Below are 15304 nucleotides of genomic sequence, written 5' to 3'. Positions count from 1 at the left end.
TAATTAACTTTCAAGATTTGGCAAATACCATAATTTTGAATTTTTCATAATTTAGTTGGAGTTGGTTGTTAAGTAGTCCACACATTTATTAATCAGCCTATTAAGATTCTACACTTGTCCGTGATAAGAACATAAGAAGAGCCCCACTGGATCAGCAGGGCTTTTCTTATGTTCTTAAGGTCCCAAGTTTCTCTTTCCCCATAATTTCAGGCATATATTCTACACAGATAAACTGTATCTAAATTTACTAGAATTTAGTAAATTATAGAATACTTTTTATACTAAAAAGAGAAGGGTGAAAAGATACCGTCAGATACGTTGTTTGGCTGATCAAGGAACATTTGCATTTTAAAGTAGGCCTGAGATGAGAGCAGCAGGCTTTTTTTAAAGTTCTGTTTATCTGAACGACCTACCACAACATGTCCATATTTAGTTTTAAGTGATATTGAATGCCACCCAGGCATCATACCACCTTGGCATGGAGAAAAAAGAACATCAATAGAGATGTTTCTTTTTAGACTGGAATCATTAAGGTCATTGTTTGAAGGCTACAAGTATGATTGCGCTTCTGTCTCAAGAATATAGGTCAGGATTTTCAGATGTGTGTGGCCTAAAATGAGGCCCTTGTTTCAAGATTCAGGCCCCAAAATAAATAGATAGCTTTAAAAAAGTTGACCAATTTGATGCAAGGTTATAATCCTTTCATTCATTTAAAACTACTGTTGAGAGAAGGTGAAACAGGAATATCTGTGACAGAAAAAGAGAAGAGAGTTTCATAAACCTTCATCAGTTTGGAGTTTAAAAATCGTTAATGGAAGAAAAGAAACTAGTGGAACTTTCTTAAATGGAATATATTTGTTGCTGGTACAGGCAGGAAATAGCATACTGCAATCAATGTGTGAGTCCACAGATATATGTTTTATCTGAGCTTTTTGTGCAATGTGTTTTATATTTAGGGCACATATCAGGATTTGCATCTGTTTTCAGAACTTGCTGCTAACAGTTAGTAATGATGCCAAAACATACTTGAGTTCCAGCTTGAGACCAAATGATACCGCCTTTTTTGTTATCCTTAATTTGAGGTCTGATATTAATTAAGGACATTTTCCATAAGCACCATATCCTTTTTCTGAAGTGCTCATTAAAATTATATTAAATTAAACTGGAACTGTTTTGGTAATGATTTATTCCTAACTGGCCTTTTTGGCTTTTGTGTAAGCAATATGCTAATTCTTAATAGGGACAACAAAATATTTTATTCCAGACGTTGGAAAGGAACAGATTCTGCCACCCTAGTTTCTGAAACTGGAATCAGTGGGGTGTTCAACATGCGAGAGCTTACAAGGTTGGGGCTGCAAGAGCTAAGCACTGTAGGTCGATATTCTAGATGCAGAATGATTGCAAGGTAGGGGCAGCTTGAGAAGAGTTTTCTTAAAAGTTTGAGGTAAAGTAGAATCCAACTCCATTTCTTGACTTGGATTTCTTTAAGTCAAGGTTTGGATCAGGACCAAAGCTTAACAAAGAGCATTTTGCAATTAACAAGCATTAAATGCATTTATTTTACTTGGGAGAAGACAAGATCCATGCCCTACTTTGTATCCCCGTATTACTCCACATTCAGATACCTACTCAACACAAGAGGCCTTGTGAAATCATGTGTTCTTCAGTAAAGATGAGATAGTTGATGATTCTCTATAAACTATTAGAGCTGGAAAGTGTTTGCTCCCCCAAATTATCCTGATCAGGATAGTTCAAATCCCTGATCAGCCATGGCGTTTCCCAGGTGACCTTGGGCCAGTCACTGTCTCTCAGCCTAACCTCCTCACAGGTTTGTTATGAGGACAAAAGGAGGGGAAGAACCATGTACACCACCCTGAGCAACTTGGATGAAGTGTGGTATAAAAATATGGAAAATAAATAATAAACATTTGATAATATCTGGAAGCTGACATGGTGGCAGGCAGGTTTTTACAATATCTGACATTTAGTAATCAGCATTTTATAATATTTGACTGTCAATCTGCAGCAGTCATGAGTATTGGACATGTAGTTTATATGTAGTAGTGAATATTTGACAATATATGGCATCTGGTATGCACTAGCAATCAGTATTTGACAGTAATTGACTGCAGACATGCAGGAGCACATTGAATTTGATAGCTGACTTGCAATAGTAAGTTTAATGTTCACATCATTCATTCATTTCGCCAGTCAAAGCAGGTAAATTTCAAAATTGGATGTAGAATTTTGATTCTAGAATTCAGTTGCAAATTTTATTTAAGGGATTTTTATACCACATTTCTGATACTCAAAGTGGGTATCAGAATTTGAGATTGTTTACTGCCTTGAGCACCTTCTTTTCAGGAGGGGAAAGCTAGGATAGAAATATTTTAATAGGCAGATAAAGATGCATTATGACAGCTGTACAATTTCCATTGCTGAAAGTGACCCTCAGGCCAAAATTTACCCACCCCTGGGCTATGCTGCTTATTAAAGTGACTTTGTGTGTGTGTGTTTTTTTAAATGTGTCCTAATTTCTGTGCATTAGACTCATGTTCCTGCTTTACTTGTGTTTTAAGACATGGAACCTTATTTTGGTTTGTCTGTCAACTGTAATTGAGGGCTTCCCCAGTTCAGATCTTGCCCTTGTCATATGTTCTCACCATGTGGCCTAAAAGCAAGTCACTCCCTCTCAGTATGAGCGTCCCAGCCGCAATATGGAGATGATCATTCTTGTTCACCTTAGAAAGGTATTGTAAGGATAACATCAAGATAATACATGTGACACAATCTTTTAAATACATTTCCACATCCAGAAAGCACTATGTACATTTTAAGCATTTATTTTAAGTTGCTGCTTTTAAGAATTCCATTGCCTACCTGCAGGAACACCTCTATAATCCCACTGAAGATTGAAAGTGTGCTTTTAAAATAAATCTGAAATCAGCATTGATTTGGCACCTGCATTTTTCCTCAAAAGCACATTCTCCCAACCCTCTCTTCAGTTTTCCCCGCAAAATAATGATGATGATGATGATGATACTGGTATTTCTATACCGTCTTTCTGGTCATCAGATTACTTCTCTGCCTTTATTCAAGGCGGTTCACATAGGCAGGCTATCTCTAAACTCCCGAGGGGATTTTTACATTAACAGAAAGGTTCTATCTTTCAAGAACCGCACAACATTTCAGATGGATCTTTCACGGTCCGGTATCACTTCTGGCCCCCAGTTGCCTCCCACACTGGCTGACAAGCAGCTCCTTCATCTCTCATTTGAAGGGCAGCCAAGACGCTTCATTGTTCACACCAAAGAGCAGGTGGTTGTTCAGTTCAGCTTGTCAGCTGCTTCAAGGTCTTGCCGTTCACAGAGCTGCTGGTGGCCTCAAACTGGCGACCTTCAGATACCTTCAGGCTAACGGAGGCTCTAGCCTCTAGAGCAGACCTCCTGCCCCCTTGTAAAAAAGAGCTCCCTTGTAGTTTGGCTATAAGATAGACATATTTGTTTTGAAGGTGGCAGAAATGGATGCTCCCATGAGACATGAGAAGAGGCCAGATCTCTTCATGATTCAGTGAGGATCCAGTGAGGTGATGCCTTGTTTATGAAGAAGACCATTATATATATATATACACACACACCACTGAGGAAGCACAAGGCGTTTCAGAAAGCCAGTCTTCCTCACCTCTCCATGCTTCCTTCCATTCAGTGCCCAGCTCATTCTGCTCCTTGTATTAACTACTTATCCCTGTGTAGATGGAATGTTTGCGAATACTTACATTGCGAACACTCAAAACTTCTGAAATGTCCTATAAGTGCCAACTTGTGTCTGCCCATCTCCTTTATTGCAAGTTCATCTTCTAATTTTTCTTTTTTTTTTTTAACAAAGTTTAAGGATTTAGGATTCTTCACCCACTCTACCCTCTCTCCTGAGCTGGTGATCAGAGCCTTTAGGCTTGGGCTCTGGATCAAGGGAAGTTTTTCTCTCTCTTTGAACACTAGAACTCAGGATCATACAGTGCAATCAATTGGCAGGAGAAGGCGGTACAACTTCACACAGCATATTTAGTCATGTATAGAATTCACTGCAGTAAGACATGATGATGGCCACAAGCTTTGATGGCTTAAAAAAAATGTAGGAATTCATGGAGGATAAGTCAGTAGGAAGCTAATAGTAAAGTTCCAGGTTCAAAGGTAATGTGCTGACACTGGATATCAGCTGTGGGGATCTACAGCAGAAGAAGGTTGTTACCAGCTGTAAGCTTCCCAGACACAACTAGTTGTAGTATACCTGGGGAAAAGTTTGCTATCCCCTTAAGGGGGGGGGGGTTGCAATGGCACTTTCTGAGATTGTGCCGCTGCTGCCAAGAAAAGTGGTTTTGAGCATACTTGGGGTTGCTGTGACACTCCGGAGGGTGTGGGAAGCCTATTGCCCCCTTTGCAGGCTTCCCCATGCCTCACAATGGCTCCCTGAAATGATCACAACACACTTCCAATTTTGCGACAAAAACTGGAAGTGGATCATGATTGCAAGGTGTGCTCACTGTCTTTTATTTTCACTGTCATTGTGAAAATAATGTCATTGCTCACTGTTTTTTATTTTATGAGGACAAAACTAAGCACTCATCTTTTATGGGAGTGCTGGTTTCAGAGTATAAAAGATACTTCCTGAAGCACTACAGAAACCTAGTTTGCCAAGAAGAGTAGTACAACGGTAGTGCAGCAGGGAAAAACAAAGTGAATGCATGAATTGCATGCAGTGGAATGGGAAGAAGAGCACCTCTCTGTCTCTGAGGTTCGGAGTCTTTAAATTCCAATCAAAGTAGATCAACATGCCTAGACAACTGAACTAATGGCAAGAACAAACCATTGTACAATATTCTTAAAAAACTAAAGATCTTTTTGAAAGATTTCAGCTCTTTAGTCTTGTTTAAAAATAGAGTATACTTATCTATGTAAATATTACATAAAGATTACAAAACACTGTAATATTAAAAATATTACTATTATAAAATATTGCAAAAACGAAACATTTTCTGAATAAAGATTCAACTTCCAGAACATTTGGCGCTTGTAACCATGCAGTCGGTTAAGAAAACATTTACTGGACTGTTCCACAAAATATAACACAGAGTCTAATTGTACTGTTAGAGATGAAAAGGTGTATTCGCAGAACTTAAATAAGGAGCAGGGAACAGTAATCTTGGAAGGTCCTGATTAATGTTTGAATGCAACTTGCAGGAACTGATGAATGTGACAAGTTTCAACACAGTTTATGAATCAGAGAAAGATTAAGAAGCAAAAAATTCATGGGGAATCAGGTTGAAGAGGAGTAATGATCTACTAACAAAATCTACAGAGAAAATTGATTGAAGTCCGTCAATAATATCTGATACACATTTCTTTGTGTAACTATCAAGTAGTCAATGTGGATACTCCTACATGGTGACAGAAGAGTTCTCTTGTGGGGGGGAGGCATTATTCATGTTCCTACATCCTTATCTTTTATAAAATGTTTAGAAGTTGATTGTTTTTGTGTTACAAAACATTTAAAGTCATGAATGGAAGATCTATCTAAATAGAAATAGCTTCAGTTAAGTTTAAAAGTTTGCTAAACCAGTGTAAGGGTAAACCAAAGTAGGATTAAATCCTATTTAAGTGTTCCTACTAGACCCCATGATATCGGTTCAGTGGTGTTTGGTGCAGAATTACTGCCTCTTCCTGTATAAATGTGTTCAGGGTTTTTTTTCCCTTCTTCTCCTTCATTCCTTCCTATTTACACTCCAAGTACCACAAGAGTCATGAGAGGAGGGTATAGCCAAACAGCTCCACCCCACTTCCTTTTAAGGAAGTGATTTTCAACCAGTGTGCCATGGCACATTGATGTGCCGCAAATGCCTCAGGAGCTGGGGGGGGTCATTTTTGGGTAGGGCTATTGACGGTGTGAGCCCCTGACAGCAGCACACCGTGCCTTGATTGTCAAAAACCTGATGATGTGCCCTGATAATTTTAGAGCCTTGTCAGTGAGCCATGAGATGAAGAAGGTTGAAAATAGCTGCTTTAAGGGCCAAGCTACAGTTTGAGCCTCATTATTCACACTATAGCAATTCAGTTTTAAAAAAAAGTTTCTTTGTTCTGGTGATTTAAAAACAGCCTTGCTGACCTTTGTTATAAGAGTCATTAAGAAGACAATCCATCAATCAGTCCTCCTCCAAGAGCTTAGAAAGGCGCTTCACTCAGCCCCTCCACCAATGCAAAGTGATTACCTTTACCAGGTAATTACACCCCTGGTCTAGATTACCAGGAATTACACCCCTGGTCTAGATTAAGCCAGTGAAGAGAAAGGAGCAAAATCCCTGATTTTCAATGCTTGGTGTGTGGCTGCCCCCCAGAGGGTTTTCTGCCCCCACCAGAGGCCTAGAGGACCTCAGAATGCCTGATTAAGCAAAAAACAAAAACAAAAAAAACTTCTGGTTTTTATTGTAAAACAGGTATTGACGTTTTTATTGCCTTATAAGGCATATGCTTGCCTGCTGAAGATGTGGAGTTTGTTTGGATGATGCTAGTTCACTTAGCACCCACTTCATGTGGTTAGAAAGTAAATATATTATGTGTGTGCGCATCACCACCTCACTAGCATGCCAATGAGCCTTAGGGCGCAATCCTGATCTGGGCTTGCACGTACCCATAAGGCACTTTTGTGCTCCTCAGGAGAAAGCTGCGTTGGCGTATGGAGATGCGTCAACACATGAAGGCTGAATCTAGCCTCCGTGGTGGCTTCCTCACTGAGTCTTGAGTCAGCCCGGCTGGGCCAACGCAAGCAGTAAGGGTAGGCGGGGGCGCAGGGAGAAGGTGGAAGGGAGGCGTTCCTGGGCAGGGGGAGGGCGGGTGGTGGGTGGCCCCAGGCTGGGTGTGGAGCGGGAGGCGGGGCTGGGATCCGGCAGTTATGCTGGATCCCATCCCCTGTTCCCTTCTCCTTGGACTTGTGCCACCTCAAGAGGTGTTGCAAGTCTGAGGAGACCCATAAGTGCCAGTGGCCCTTACCGGGAGGTAAGGGGAAATGTTTCCCCTTGTCTCTGGCTGAGCTGCTTATGGCCACAATCCTGCGCTGGATACAGCGCAAACCTCTTGGCTTGCCTGTTTAGCGCAGGATAGGATTGTGTCCTAATTGTGTGTGTAGGTTTGTGATTTGTCTGAACTTCCATTGTGCTTAGAGGGATAGTTCAGACAAACTACCTACCCTGTGCAATTAAGCAGCCTCTCCCTGCTGTGCCAGGAGAGGGGGGTGGGACTTATGCATTCAAGGCATGATCACTTCCTAACCCCATGGAGTGGGAACCGATCAAACAAGTGTCATTTAAACTGACTCATGGCTGTCAGAGGGTTAGATGGTTGAAAGGTATGGATGTTTGTTAGAAAGGAAGTTCAGAAAGTGTAGGGAACACAGTGAAACCAAGGAGAAATTAATTTGCTATCGCTCTCAGTGGTTGTGAGCTCTGGAAGTTCTGAACTCACTTCATGAACATAGGACACAAGAAGCCTGTGATAGTCCAGCTAGCTCCGACTGTACTAAAGAAGTGATACTACTTTGGTGCAGAGGGTGGAACCAGCTCTTAGCAACAAAATCAGAGGTCAGCCTTCCTGTTGTAGCTAGAAGCTCTGTTGTAGCTCTGAGCAGATGTCCTCCAAGTGGCTTCTGCTTCAGATCTGGACGAGCACCAAGGATATATCAGTTCCCAAATATAGCATCAAATATGGCGTCATTATTGGCCAAACTAAATATAAGAAAGTTGTTTAAGTAGTTGTCTGTATTTAGGAATTGCAGCATTCGCTTTTAATTTTTTTAAAAATGGCACTGAAAATATCTGAAGACCACCAGTTTTCACAGGGCTCATGGAACTGCAGAGTTGGAATGATGAAAACATCTACATTATTGTCCATGGGGCTTAGTGTGGATAGGATAGGATAGGATTGTAGCCTTTGTTGACATTGACTTCAGGGGATTTTTGGTTTCTGCAAGTCCTCCCCTTTGTACTATGTGCCATTTCATCATGGTTTCCACAGTGCTACTTCTCTTTCTTTCCTACGTAGCTTATGTATACTTGTGGTTCTGTGGTCTGCAGGATGAGTGATATTGCCTCCTACTGTGTGTCTGGAATGTATGAATTGTGTTGTCTTCCTGTGGTTCATATATGCCTAGTGCCAAGCCGTGATTGGCTGATGGGCTAGTCTGAATCCTGTCCAGCATGCCTGGCAAGTTGGGGTGAGGGCAAAGGTGTGTTGTTATTAGCTAGATGGTGCATACAATAACTGTGTTTAGAATTACAATACATTGTCCGTACACATTGTTACAGTGATCCTAGGAATTGGTCGCAAATTCAAACAGTGAATAGGAGCATGAATAACCTGGTCATTGCACTTTCCTTCTGTTGCCACAACCCATTCTTTGCCCATTTTTCTATCGATGGCAGTAAATTTGTGGCAACATAGGATGTACATCTTAACTAGTCGCTTTCAAAAATACAATATATAATAACTGCACAGTGGAATGTCTTGCTGTGTCACAACACAGATCGTGTTGTGCAACACAGGGCCCAGTTCTATCCAATTGTCCAGTGCTGATGCAGCTGTGCCAACACAGTGTGTGTTGCATCCAAGGTAAGGAAATATTTGTTCATTTATGTCAGGACTGGCGTGTGGCTGCATCAGCACTGGAAAGTTGGATAGGATTGTGCCCACAGTTTCTACTTGAATTGTTTCATCATGACACTACCCCATACATGTAGCCTAGGGAAAAGATGTGTGTGTTAGTAATGGTTCAGTCATGACTTACATTACCAAATGTGAAAACAGAGAAAGCGCAAATGATTTATGTTTCTCTTCCACTTATGTTTCCTGTATAACATCCAGAGTACAAACTGTTTTTGAATTGGGGGGGGGGGGTTGTTGCTTCTGGAGGAAGTGGGAAGGGATTCAAACATCAGGTGAGAAATCTCACACTGGTCTGGTATACCAGGAAATTGCTTAGACTGCACATATATATACTTTGAACTAAGACATGTTTAAAGTAAACTTGTCACAAAATGATGGTGGGCGTAATGAGATTGTCACTCAGCCCTAGCAAGGTCAGAGGCCGTGTATGTTAGTACCTGTACCACACAGGGAACTGTATTCTGCTTCATACATCCAATAGCTCTTCTGTCATGACACAAACATTGGAGCTTGAGAGCTGGGGCAATGCGATACATCTCCCAAAATCCCTATGAAGAGAGAAGACCTCTGCATACTGAGTGTCAGCTGAATAACAACTGTGTATGAAACTGTATGGTGAAAAGTTATATCGAAGGACGCTGAGGCTGGTTACGTTTTTCCCTGCAGAAATGAGAAGCGCTCCCAACTGCAGCTCTCCAGTTAGGATAGGAGTTTCCATTTAGGCTTGTGACCTTCCACAAAGACTTGTTCCCAAAGAAGCAGTTATTTTCACACACTTTGATAAACAGTTAGGGGTGTGTTCCTCTTGGTTAAACACCATACAGGGAGTACCAAGAGATTATTTTATGAGAGAGAAATATATATATTTAAAATCATGCTTATGGAAAAGAATGAGAAGATACCTTTGGAGAGCCTTTAGTAGCAATGAAACATTAAGTTGGTGAGCATATGTTAATATGTAATGTTTGATGCTTTCTTCAGAGGAGAAAGGTATATGAGAACAAGTTTTCTATAACGAAAACTTTTTCCAGTGCTTTGTTGAAAATTACGGTAGATACTCACCTATAGTAAGTGAAATTTTTGCCAAGTAATCAAGCTCCAATACTCACGAGTAGGCAGACATGCCTTGGCTGGTGGTCAGGCCAGGCAAAGGGGAATGTGAGGACACCAGAATGGTTCCGATCCGATGGAGCTGGAGTGCAACAAATGCTCCAGAAGGCAGCCCCCTCCCCCCTAAAAAGGACAAAGAAAAGAGACTTCAACTGGTAAGGGGAAAGTCTTCTATTTTGCACTTGCAAAGCCAGGTGGGTCTTTATTCTGATGTGCCTGAAATAGAAGAACTTTAAATTGGGCACCGGGAGGGCTGAAGAGCTCACTGATTCTTTTTTTTTTTTGGGGGGGGGGGTTATTGCAGGCAGACTACAGAGTAAGCTCCATTGACCACTATGTGGGCTTATAGGCTGTAATTCTACCACACTTTCCTGAGAGTAAGCCCCATTGACCACTATGGGATTTACTTCAGAGTAGACATGCATAGGCTTGGGCTCACAAGCTGCAATCCTACCCACACTTTCCTGAGAGTAAGCCTCATTGACCACAATAGGACTTACTTCAGAGTAGATTCACTTGGTTGAGCAGGACTGGCTCCCCCTTTTTAAATTATTTCTTTTAATTTAATTATTTATAATTATTTATTTTAGTTTGCTTGATAATGTCACTTCTGGCCATGCATCACTTCCAATGGGTCCTGGACGGATTGTCATTCTAAAAAGTGGGTCCCAGTGCTAAAAGTTTGAGAACTGCTGCAATAAGGTGTTAGTAAGTTGACACGGGTGTGTGTGTGTGTGTGACTCTACAAGTTTTTAAAATCACTAAAATCAGAATTTGGAGGAATAAGACCATCATGTTATATATCAATCAATGCGTACTTTCATGCAGAGTGTAATGAAACAAACCACATTGAAATATCTGTGTTCTAGCAAAAGGTACAGCCAAAAATCCAGTGTGGGCGGGGCGATAGTACATCACCACGGCCACCACCTGGGGCGTTGCCCCGCCCACTGCATGGGGTGACGTGCAGGCCTACCGCACTGGGTGACGCGAATCCTAGTGACGCCACTGGATTAGGGCTCTTAGGGTGCAATCCTAACCCCTCAAGTCAGTGCTTTCCAGCACTGACATAAGCGTATTGCAGCTCTGAGGTAAGGGAACAAACATTCTCTTACTTTGAGGAGGCCTCTGTGAGTGACACCCAACTGTAAGATGCAGCACAGGTCCCATGGCACCACTGTGCCAGTGCTGGAAAGTACTGAGATAAGGGGTTAGTTTAATGTCAGAGGAAAATATCACATTTTCTAAAATATATAGAACATTCTTTGCAAAGAATGACAAACAAGATTGTAATGGAACACATTTCGCTAAATGCAAATCTTTTATAATGGTTTACTGAGCTGAACCCTAGAATAAAATCCTGCTTAAAGAGTCCTCAGATCTCACTGAGGATGGAATAAGGTCAGAAGTTAGACTGTTATGTTAGGAGCATAGATAAATCCTTCACATCTACTATAGTCTTTGACCATACATATGATGTTCAGTTGCATGAATGTTTCCCCCATCGTATTATCTGTTTGTTTTTAATTATATTTTCCAAAGCATCTATGGAAAGCTGCACTCTGGGTTGGAAGTTGGTGCACAAGGTGGTGGTGGTGGGGGGGGGGGGGTTGTTACAGATTTCTTTTCTGAAACCATTTTTCTAATCAAAATCACCCTCCTCAAAGCTTGTTTCCCCCAGGTGTGAAAAGATAACCTCCACTCTCGTTAATTTTAAGCTCATAGCTTTTCAAAGTTCCTTTTGATTATTTAAAAAAAAGTTGGAACAGTTGGGACCAGAAAAAAGTACCAAAGCAGGTTATGACCAACTTCTCCCATCCCTCTTCATATGTAATGTGTGCTCAGTGTCACCCAGTTTGAAATTGCTGGTTTTGAAGTGTCCAGCTGCAACCGATAGGCTAAGGGATGAGGGCATAGGTTTTGGAGGTGTCCCATCTGAATAGTATTTTTGTAAGCTGTACATGACCATCAATTTATAATTTTGTCTGAAATTTGGAAAGCAATTTTAATTGACCACACATGTTGGCAAATAAAACGGGCCTTTCCTACCCACACACACACTACACATACCCCTTCTTCATAGCACTTCTGGAAAAAAGCTAATTAAACCACTTCAGGCAGCTGTTGTGACATTAATGGTTCTTCTTGATTTATGATTAGAATATTGATATTAATACTGCTATTTTTAGGACAGAAAGGCAGTCACTCTTGAGGGTGGGGGATTTTTTTTCTGGCTCCAGTATTTTGGTAGCCATTAGTTGTGTGTGTATGTGTGTGTGTTTAATGAAATTGCAGTAAGGGCTGAAAGGATGGATTTGTACCTTCCTCCAGCCCCCCTTTGGCTAATCCGAGGCATGCTACCACATCTGAAGCCACTTGGCTCATTACGGATTTCATGGAAACGGATTCTCTGAAAGTGTTTCCATATGTGTGTTCCCAATATATCCCGTCCTCTTCTAAATGGGAGTACAAACTCATGGAAATGGCTTCAGGATGTGACAGAGAAGTCATATGACCACAGTGGCACTGTGGGTGGCCTTTTCTAGAAGACACAGTGCCAGCATGTTGGCTTCTATCCTACAGTAGATTCAGTTTCAAAGAGTATCTTCATTCTTTTTGCTGAAAAGTTTTTAATCAAGTTCTTAAATAGCAAGGATATTTCTTTTCCAAAAAAGGAAATGGGGTGTGAGAGATTAGAAGTGTATTTTTGAATGGGATTCTAATGGAATAGTTCATTCCCATATATGTGGGGGATTTGATAGTATTTAATTTCACCAGCAAATATCACAGTATAATTTATAACACTGGAATCCATTGCAGAAGTTGGCAGAGTAGGCATTTTTCTGCAGAAAATGTATATTGTTACATATTCCCCATTCCTCTAAGTGTGAGTAATTCCAGGGGTAATTCTACCCAGACTTTTGTTTCCTTTGGATGACAGACCATTGGAGGCTATACAGCTAGAGCATAGGTGAACACAAGCAGCATGTCACTCCTGCCAAGCAGCAAATCTGCTACTTCACAGCAGAACCACACAGAGAGGCCATGAATCCCAAGGTGCCTTCAGCCTTGAGCTCTGTCTCTCCGTCTCTGATTCAGTTCATCCCCAAAGTTGCAATTATGAACTGCTTCTTTTATGTTTTCTCCCTGTCTCTTGCACATGCATGCACACACCCCTCTTACATCAGCCCCTTCTCTTAGCTGGTGGGTCCTACCTCCAAGCTCTGATGGTTTTCTCCATTCCAAACATTCTAGAGAGAGTTTTGTAGCTAGAGAGAGTTTTGCATCTCCTTGCAATGAGCCCTAATAAATGAAACTTCTCTTGTCTATTAAGGTGTATTATCATGCTTTTCTCAGATCTGTGATAAAGCTTAACTTTAAGACAAACCTATAATGCCATTATTTCTCATATTCTTGATTTGTACAGAAATTCTACAATCTGTATCTCTGTACTGTATGTTTAGAGCTGGCTCAGTGTATTTTATCCCTGCAGTCTGAAACCCTAGAGAGCCACTGTCAGTCTTTTGGGCACAATCCTATCCTGTGCTGGAACAGGCAAGCCAGGAGGCTTGAGCAGTATCCAGCGCAGGATAGGAGCCAAAAGAGGCTCAGCCAGAGGCAAGGGAGAAAGTTTCCCTTTACCCCTGGGTAAGGTGCCTTCTCCCCTATGGGTGTTCTCGGACTTGTGCCACCTCTTGGGGTGGCGCAAGTCCAAGGAGAGTGGAGCAGCTTGAAGCCGCTCCAATCTCCCCAGGAATGGGGGTTGGGATCCAACATAAGTACAGAATCCCAGCCCCACCTCCCGCTCTCCGCCTGCCCACCCCTGGGGACGCCCACCATCCACTCTCCGCCTGCCCAGGAATGCCTCCCTCCCACCTCCTCTCCACCTACCTCAGAGCCTTGCATCGGCCCAGACAGCCTAGCCAACTCCCAAGGAGGTGTAAATGTGCCTTATGGCACATTTACAACCTTCCTGGGCTGGCGCAAGGGATTTGCGCCAGTCCATGCCTGGGTCAGAATTGCACACTTTGTTGACAATACTGATGGGCCAAGGGTCTGATTCAGTATAAGGCAGCTTCCTATGATGAACTCACAAATCAAGATAATTCTTGCATGTTCTTGTTAGTATCACATTGCTTGTGACAAAAAAAACCCCTACAGAAAGTGAACTAAAACATGTTTTCCTACATAAACAAATTTAGGTTTTGGGCAAAACTTTGCAAGGAATTGACTTTTGAGGTGGTGGTGGTGACTAATGTTGAATTAGATTTTGGGGTAGTGTTGGACTGCTCAATGAAAGCATTAACCCAGCATACAGCAGCTATGAAGAAGACAATTTTACACCAGAGGGTCTTTAGAAAAGGGATTCAGAATATGTCTGGTGGTATTGTAATGCCTTTAATCACATTTGGAATACTACACATGTATCGTTCTGGTTGCCACACCTTAAGAAGGATATTGTAGAGCTGTAAAAAGTGCAGAAGTAGGCAGCTAAAATCATCAGGGGGCTGGGACACCTTCTTTATGCGGAAAGGCTCATATAGGACTTTTTAGTCTAGGACAGGGGTATCCAAAGTTTTTGGCAGGAGGGCCACATCATCTCTCTGACACTGGAAAAAAAGAATTAATTTACATTTAAAATTTGAATAAATTTACATAAGTTTACATAAATGAATATATTAAAGATGAACTTGAATGAATGAATGAAGGTCTTTCAATAGCTCAAGGCCTATAAAAGGCCTTGCACAAAGCAAGACTGACCTTTCTTTTTCTGCCACTGCTGCATCACAGATGTGAAACAAGAAGCAGTGGAGGGAGCCCTCATCCCACAGCTCACAGCGAGTGGTTAAACAGTTGCCCTCACGCTGACAGCAGTTGCGTTGGGCCAGTGTGGGCTCCAACAAATCTCTGGAGGGCCAGAGGCTCATTACTATCATAGGATATGGTGATGGCCTCTAGTTTACATGACTTTAAAAAGGAACTAGACAACTTAATTACTGAAAAGTCTTTCACTGATTACCTCCAGGTGTAGAGGCTATATGTCTCTAAAAACCAGCCTATTAACTGAGCCCAGAACACACAGTGTTGACAGATCATGTTTCTTTTGAATCACTTTTATTTATGTGCAGCAGATTACTGAGCTGTACTTGGGCCGGCGCAAGTCTCTTCCTCATGAGTCGGTTAGGCCAGCACGCAGAAGCACGCTGGCCTGCAAAGGCTGGAATAAGCCTCTGCACCAATGGAGGCTCGGAGTTTTATGTCGGCCAAGCTCGGCCAATGCAAGACCCTGCAGTGGGTGAGGAGGAGGCAGGAGGGAAGCGTTCCTTGGCGGGGAGGTGGGTGAGGAGTTATGCCGGATCTCAACCCCTGTTCCTGGGGAGTTCAGTGCAGCTTCAAGGCGCTCTGCTCTCCTCTGACTTGCGCCACCTCAGGAGGTTGCACAAGTCTGAGGAGATGCATAGGGGCAAGTGTGGCTTACCTGTAGG

The 15304-nt window shown here is 42.0% G+C and overlaps 1 protein-coding gene across 5 annotated transcripts in view; it reads left to right on the top strand.

The window, feature by feature from the left end:
- RUNX2 (RUNX family transcription factor 2) overlaps positions 1-15304 on the top strand; it is a 233639-nt gene that overhangs the window by 205392 nt on the left and 12943 nt on the right. Inside the window, exon 7 of one of the 5 annotated variants that reach the window (XM_066637208.1) lies at positions 13706-13756. The exons of the other annotated variants lie outside the window; for them this stretch is intronic. Coding sequence (XP_066493305.1) covers positions 13706-13756 — 51 coding nt within the window. The remainder of the gene's footprint in view (positions 1-13705; positions 13757-15304) is intronic. 5 annotated transcript variants of the gene reach the window in all.

Source organism: Tiliqua scincoides, chromosome 1 (assembly GCF_035046505.1).
Source record: "Tiliqua scincoides isolate rTilSci1 chromosome 1, rTilSci1.hap2, whole genome shotgun sequence".
NCBI classification, from domain to species: domain Eukaryota; kingdom Metazoa; phylum Chordata; class Lepidosauria; order Squamata; family Scincidae; genus Tiliqua; species Tiliqua scincoides.
This window is presented reverse-complemented; position numbering and strand designations above follow the sequence as displayed.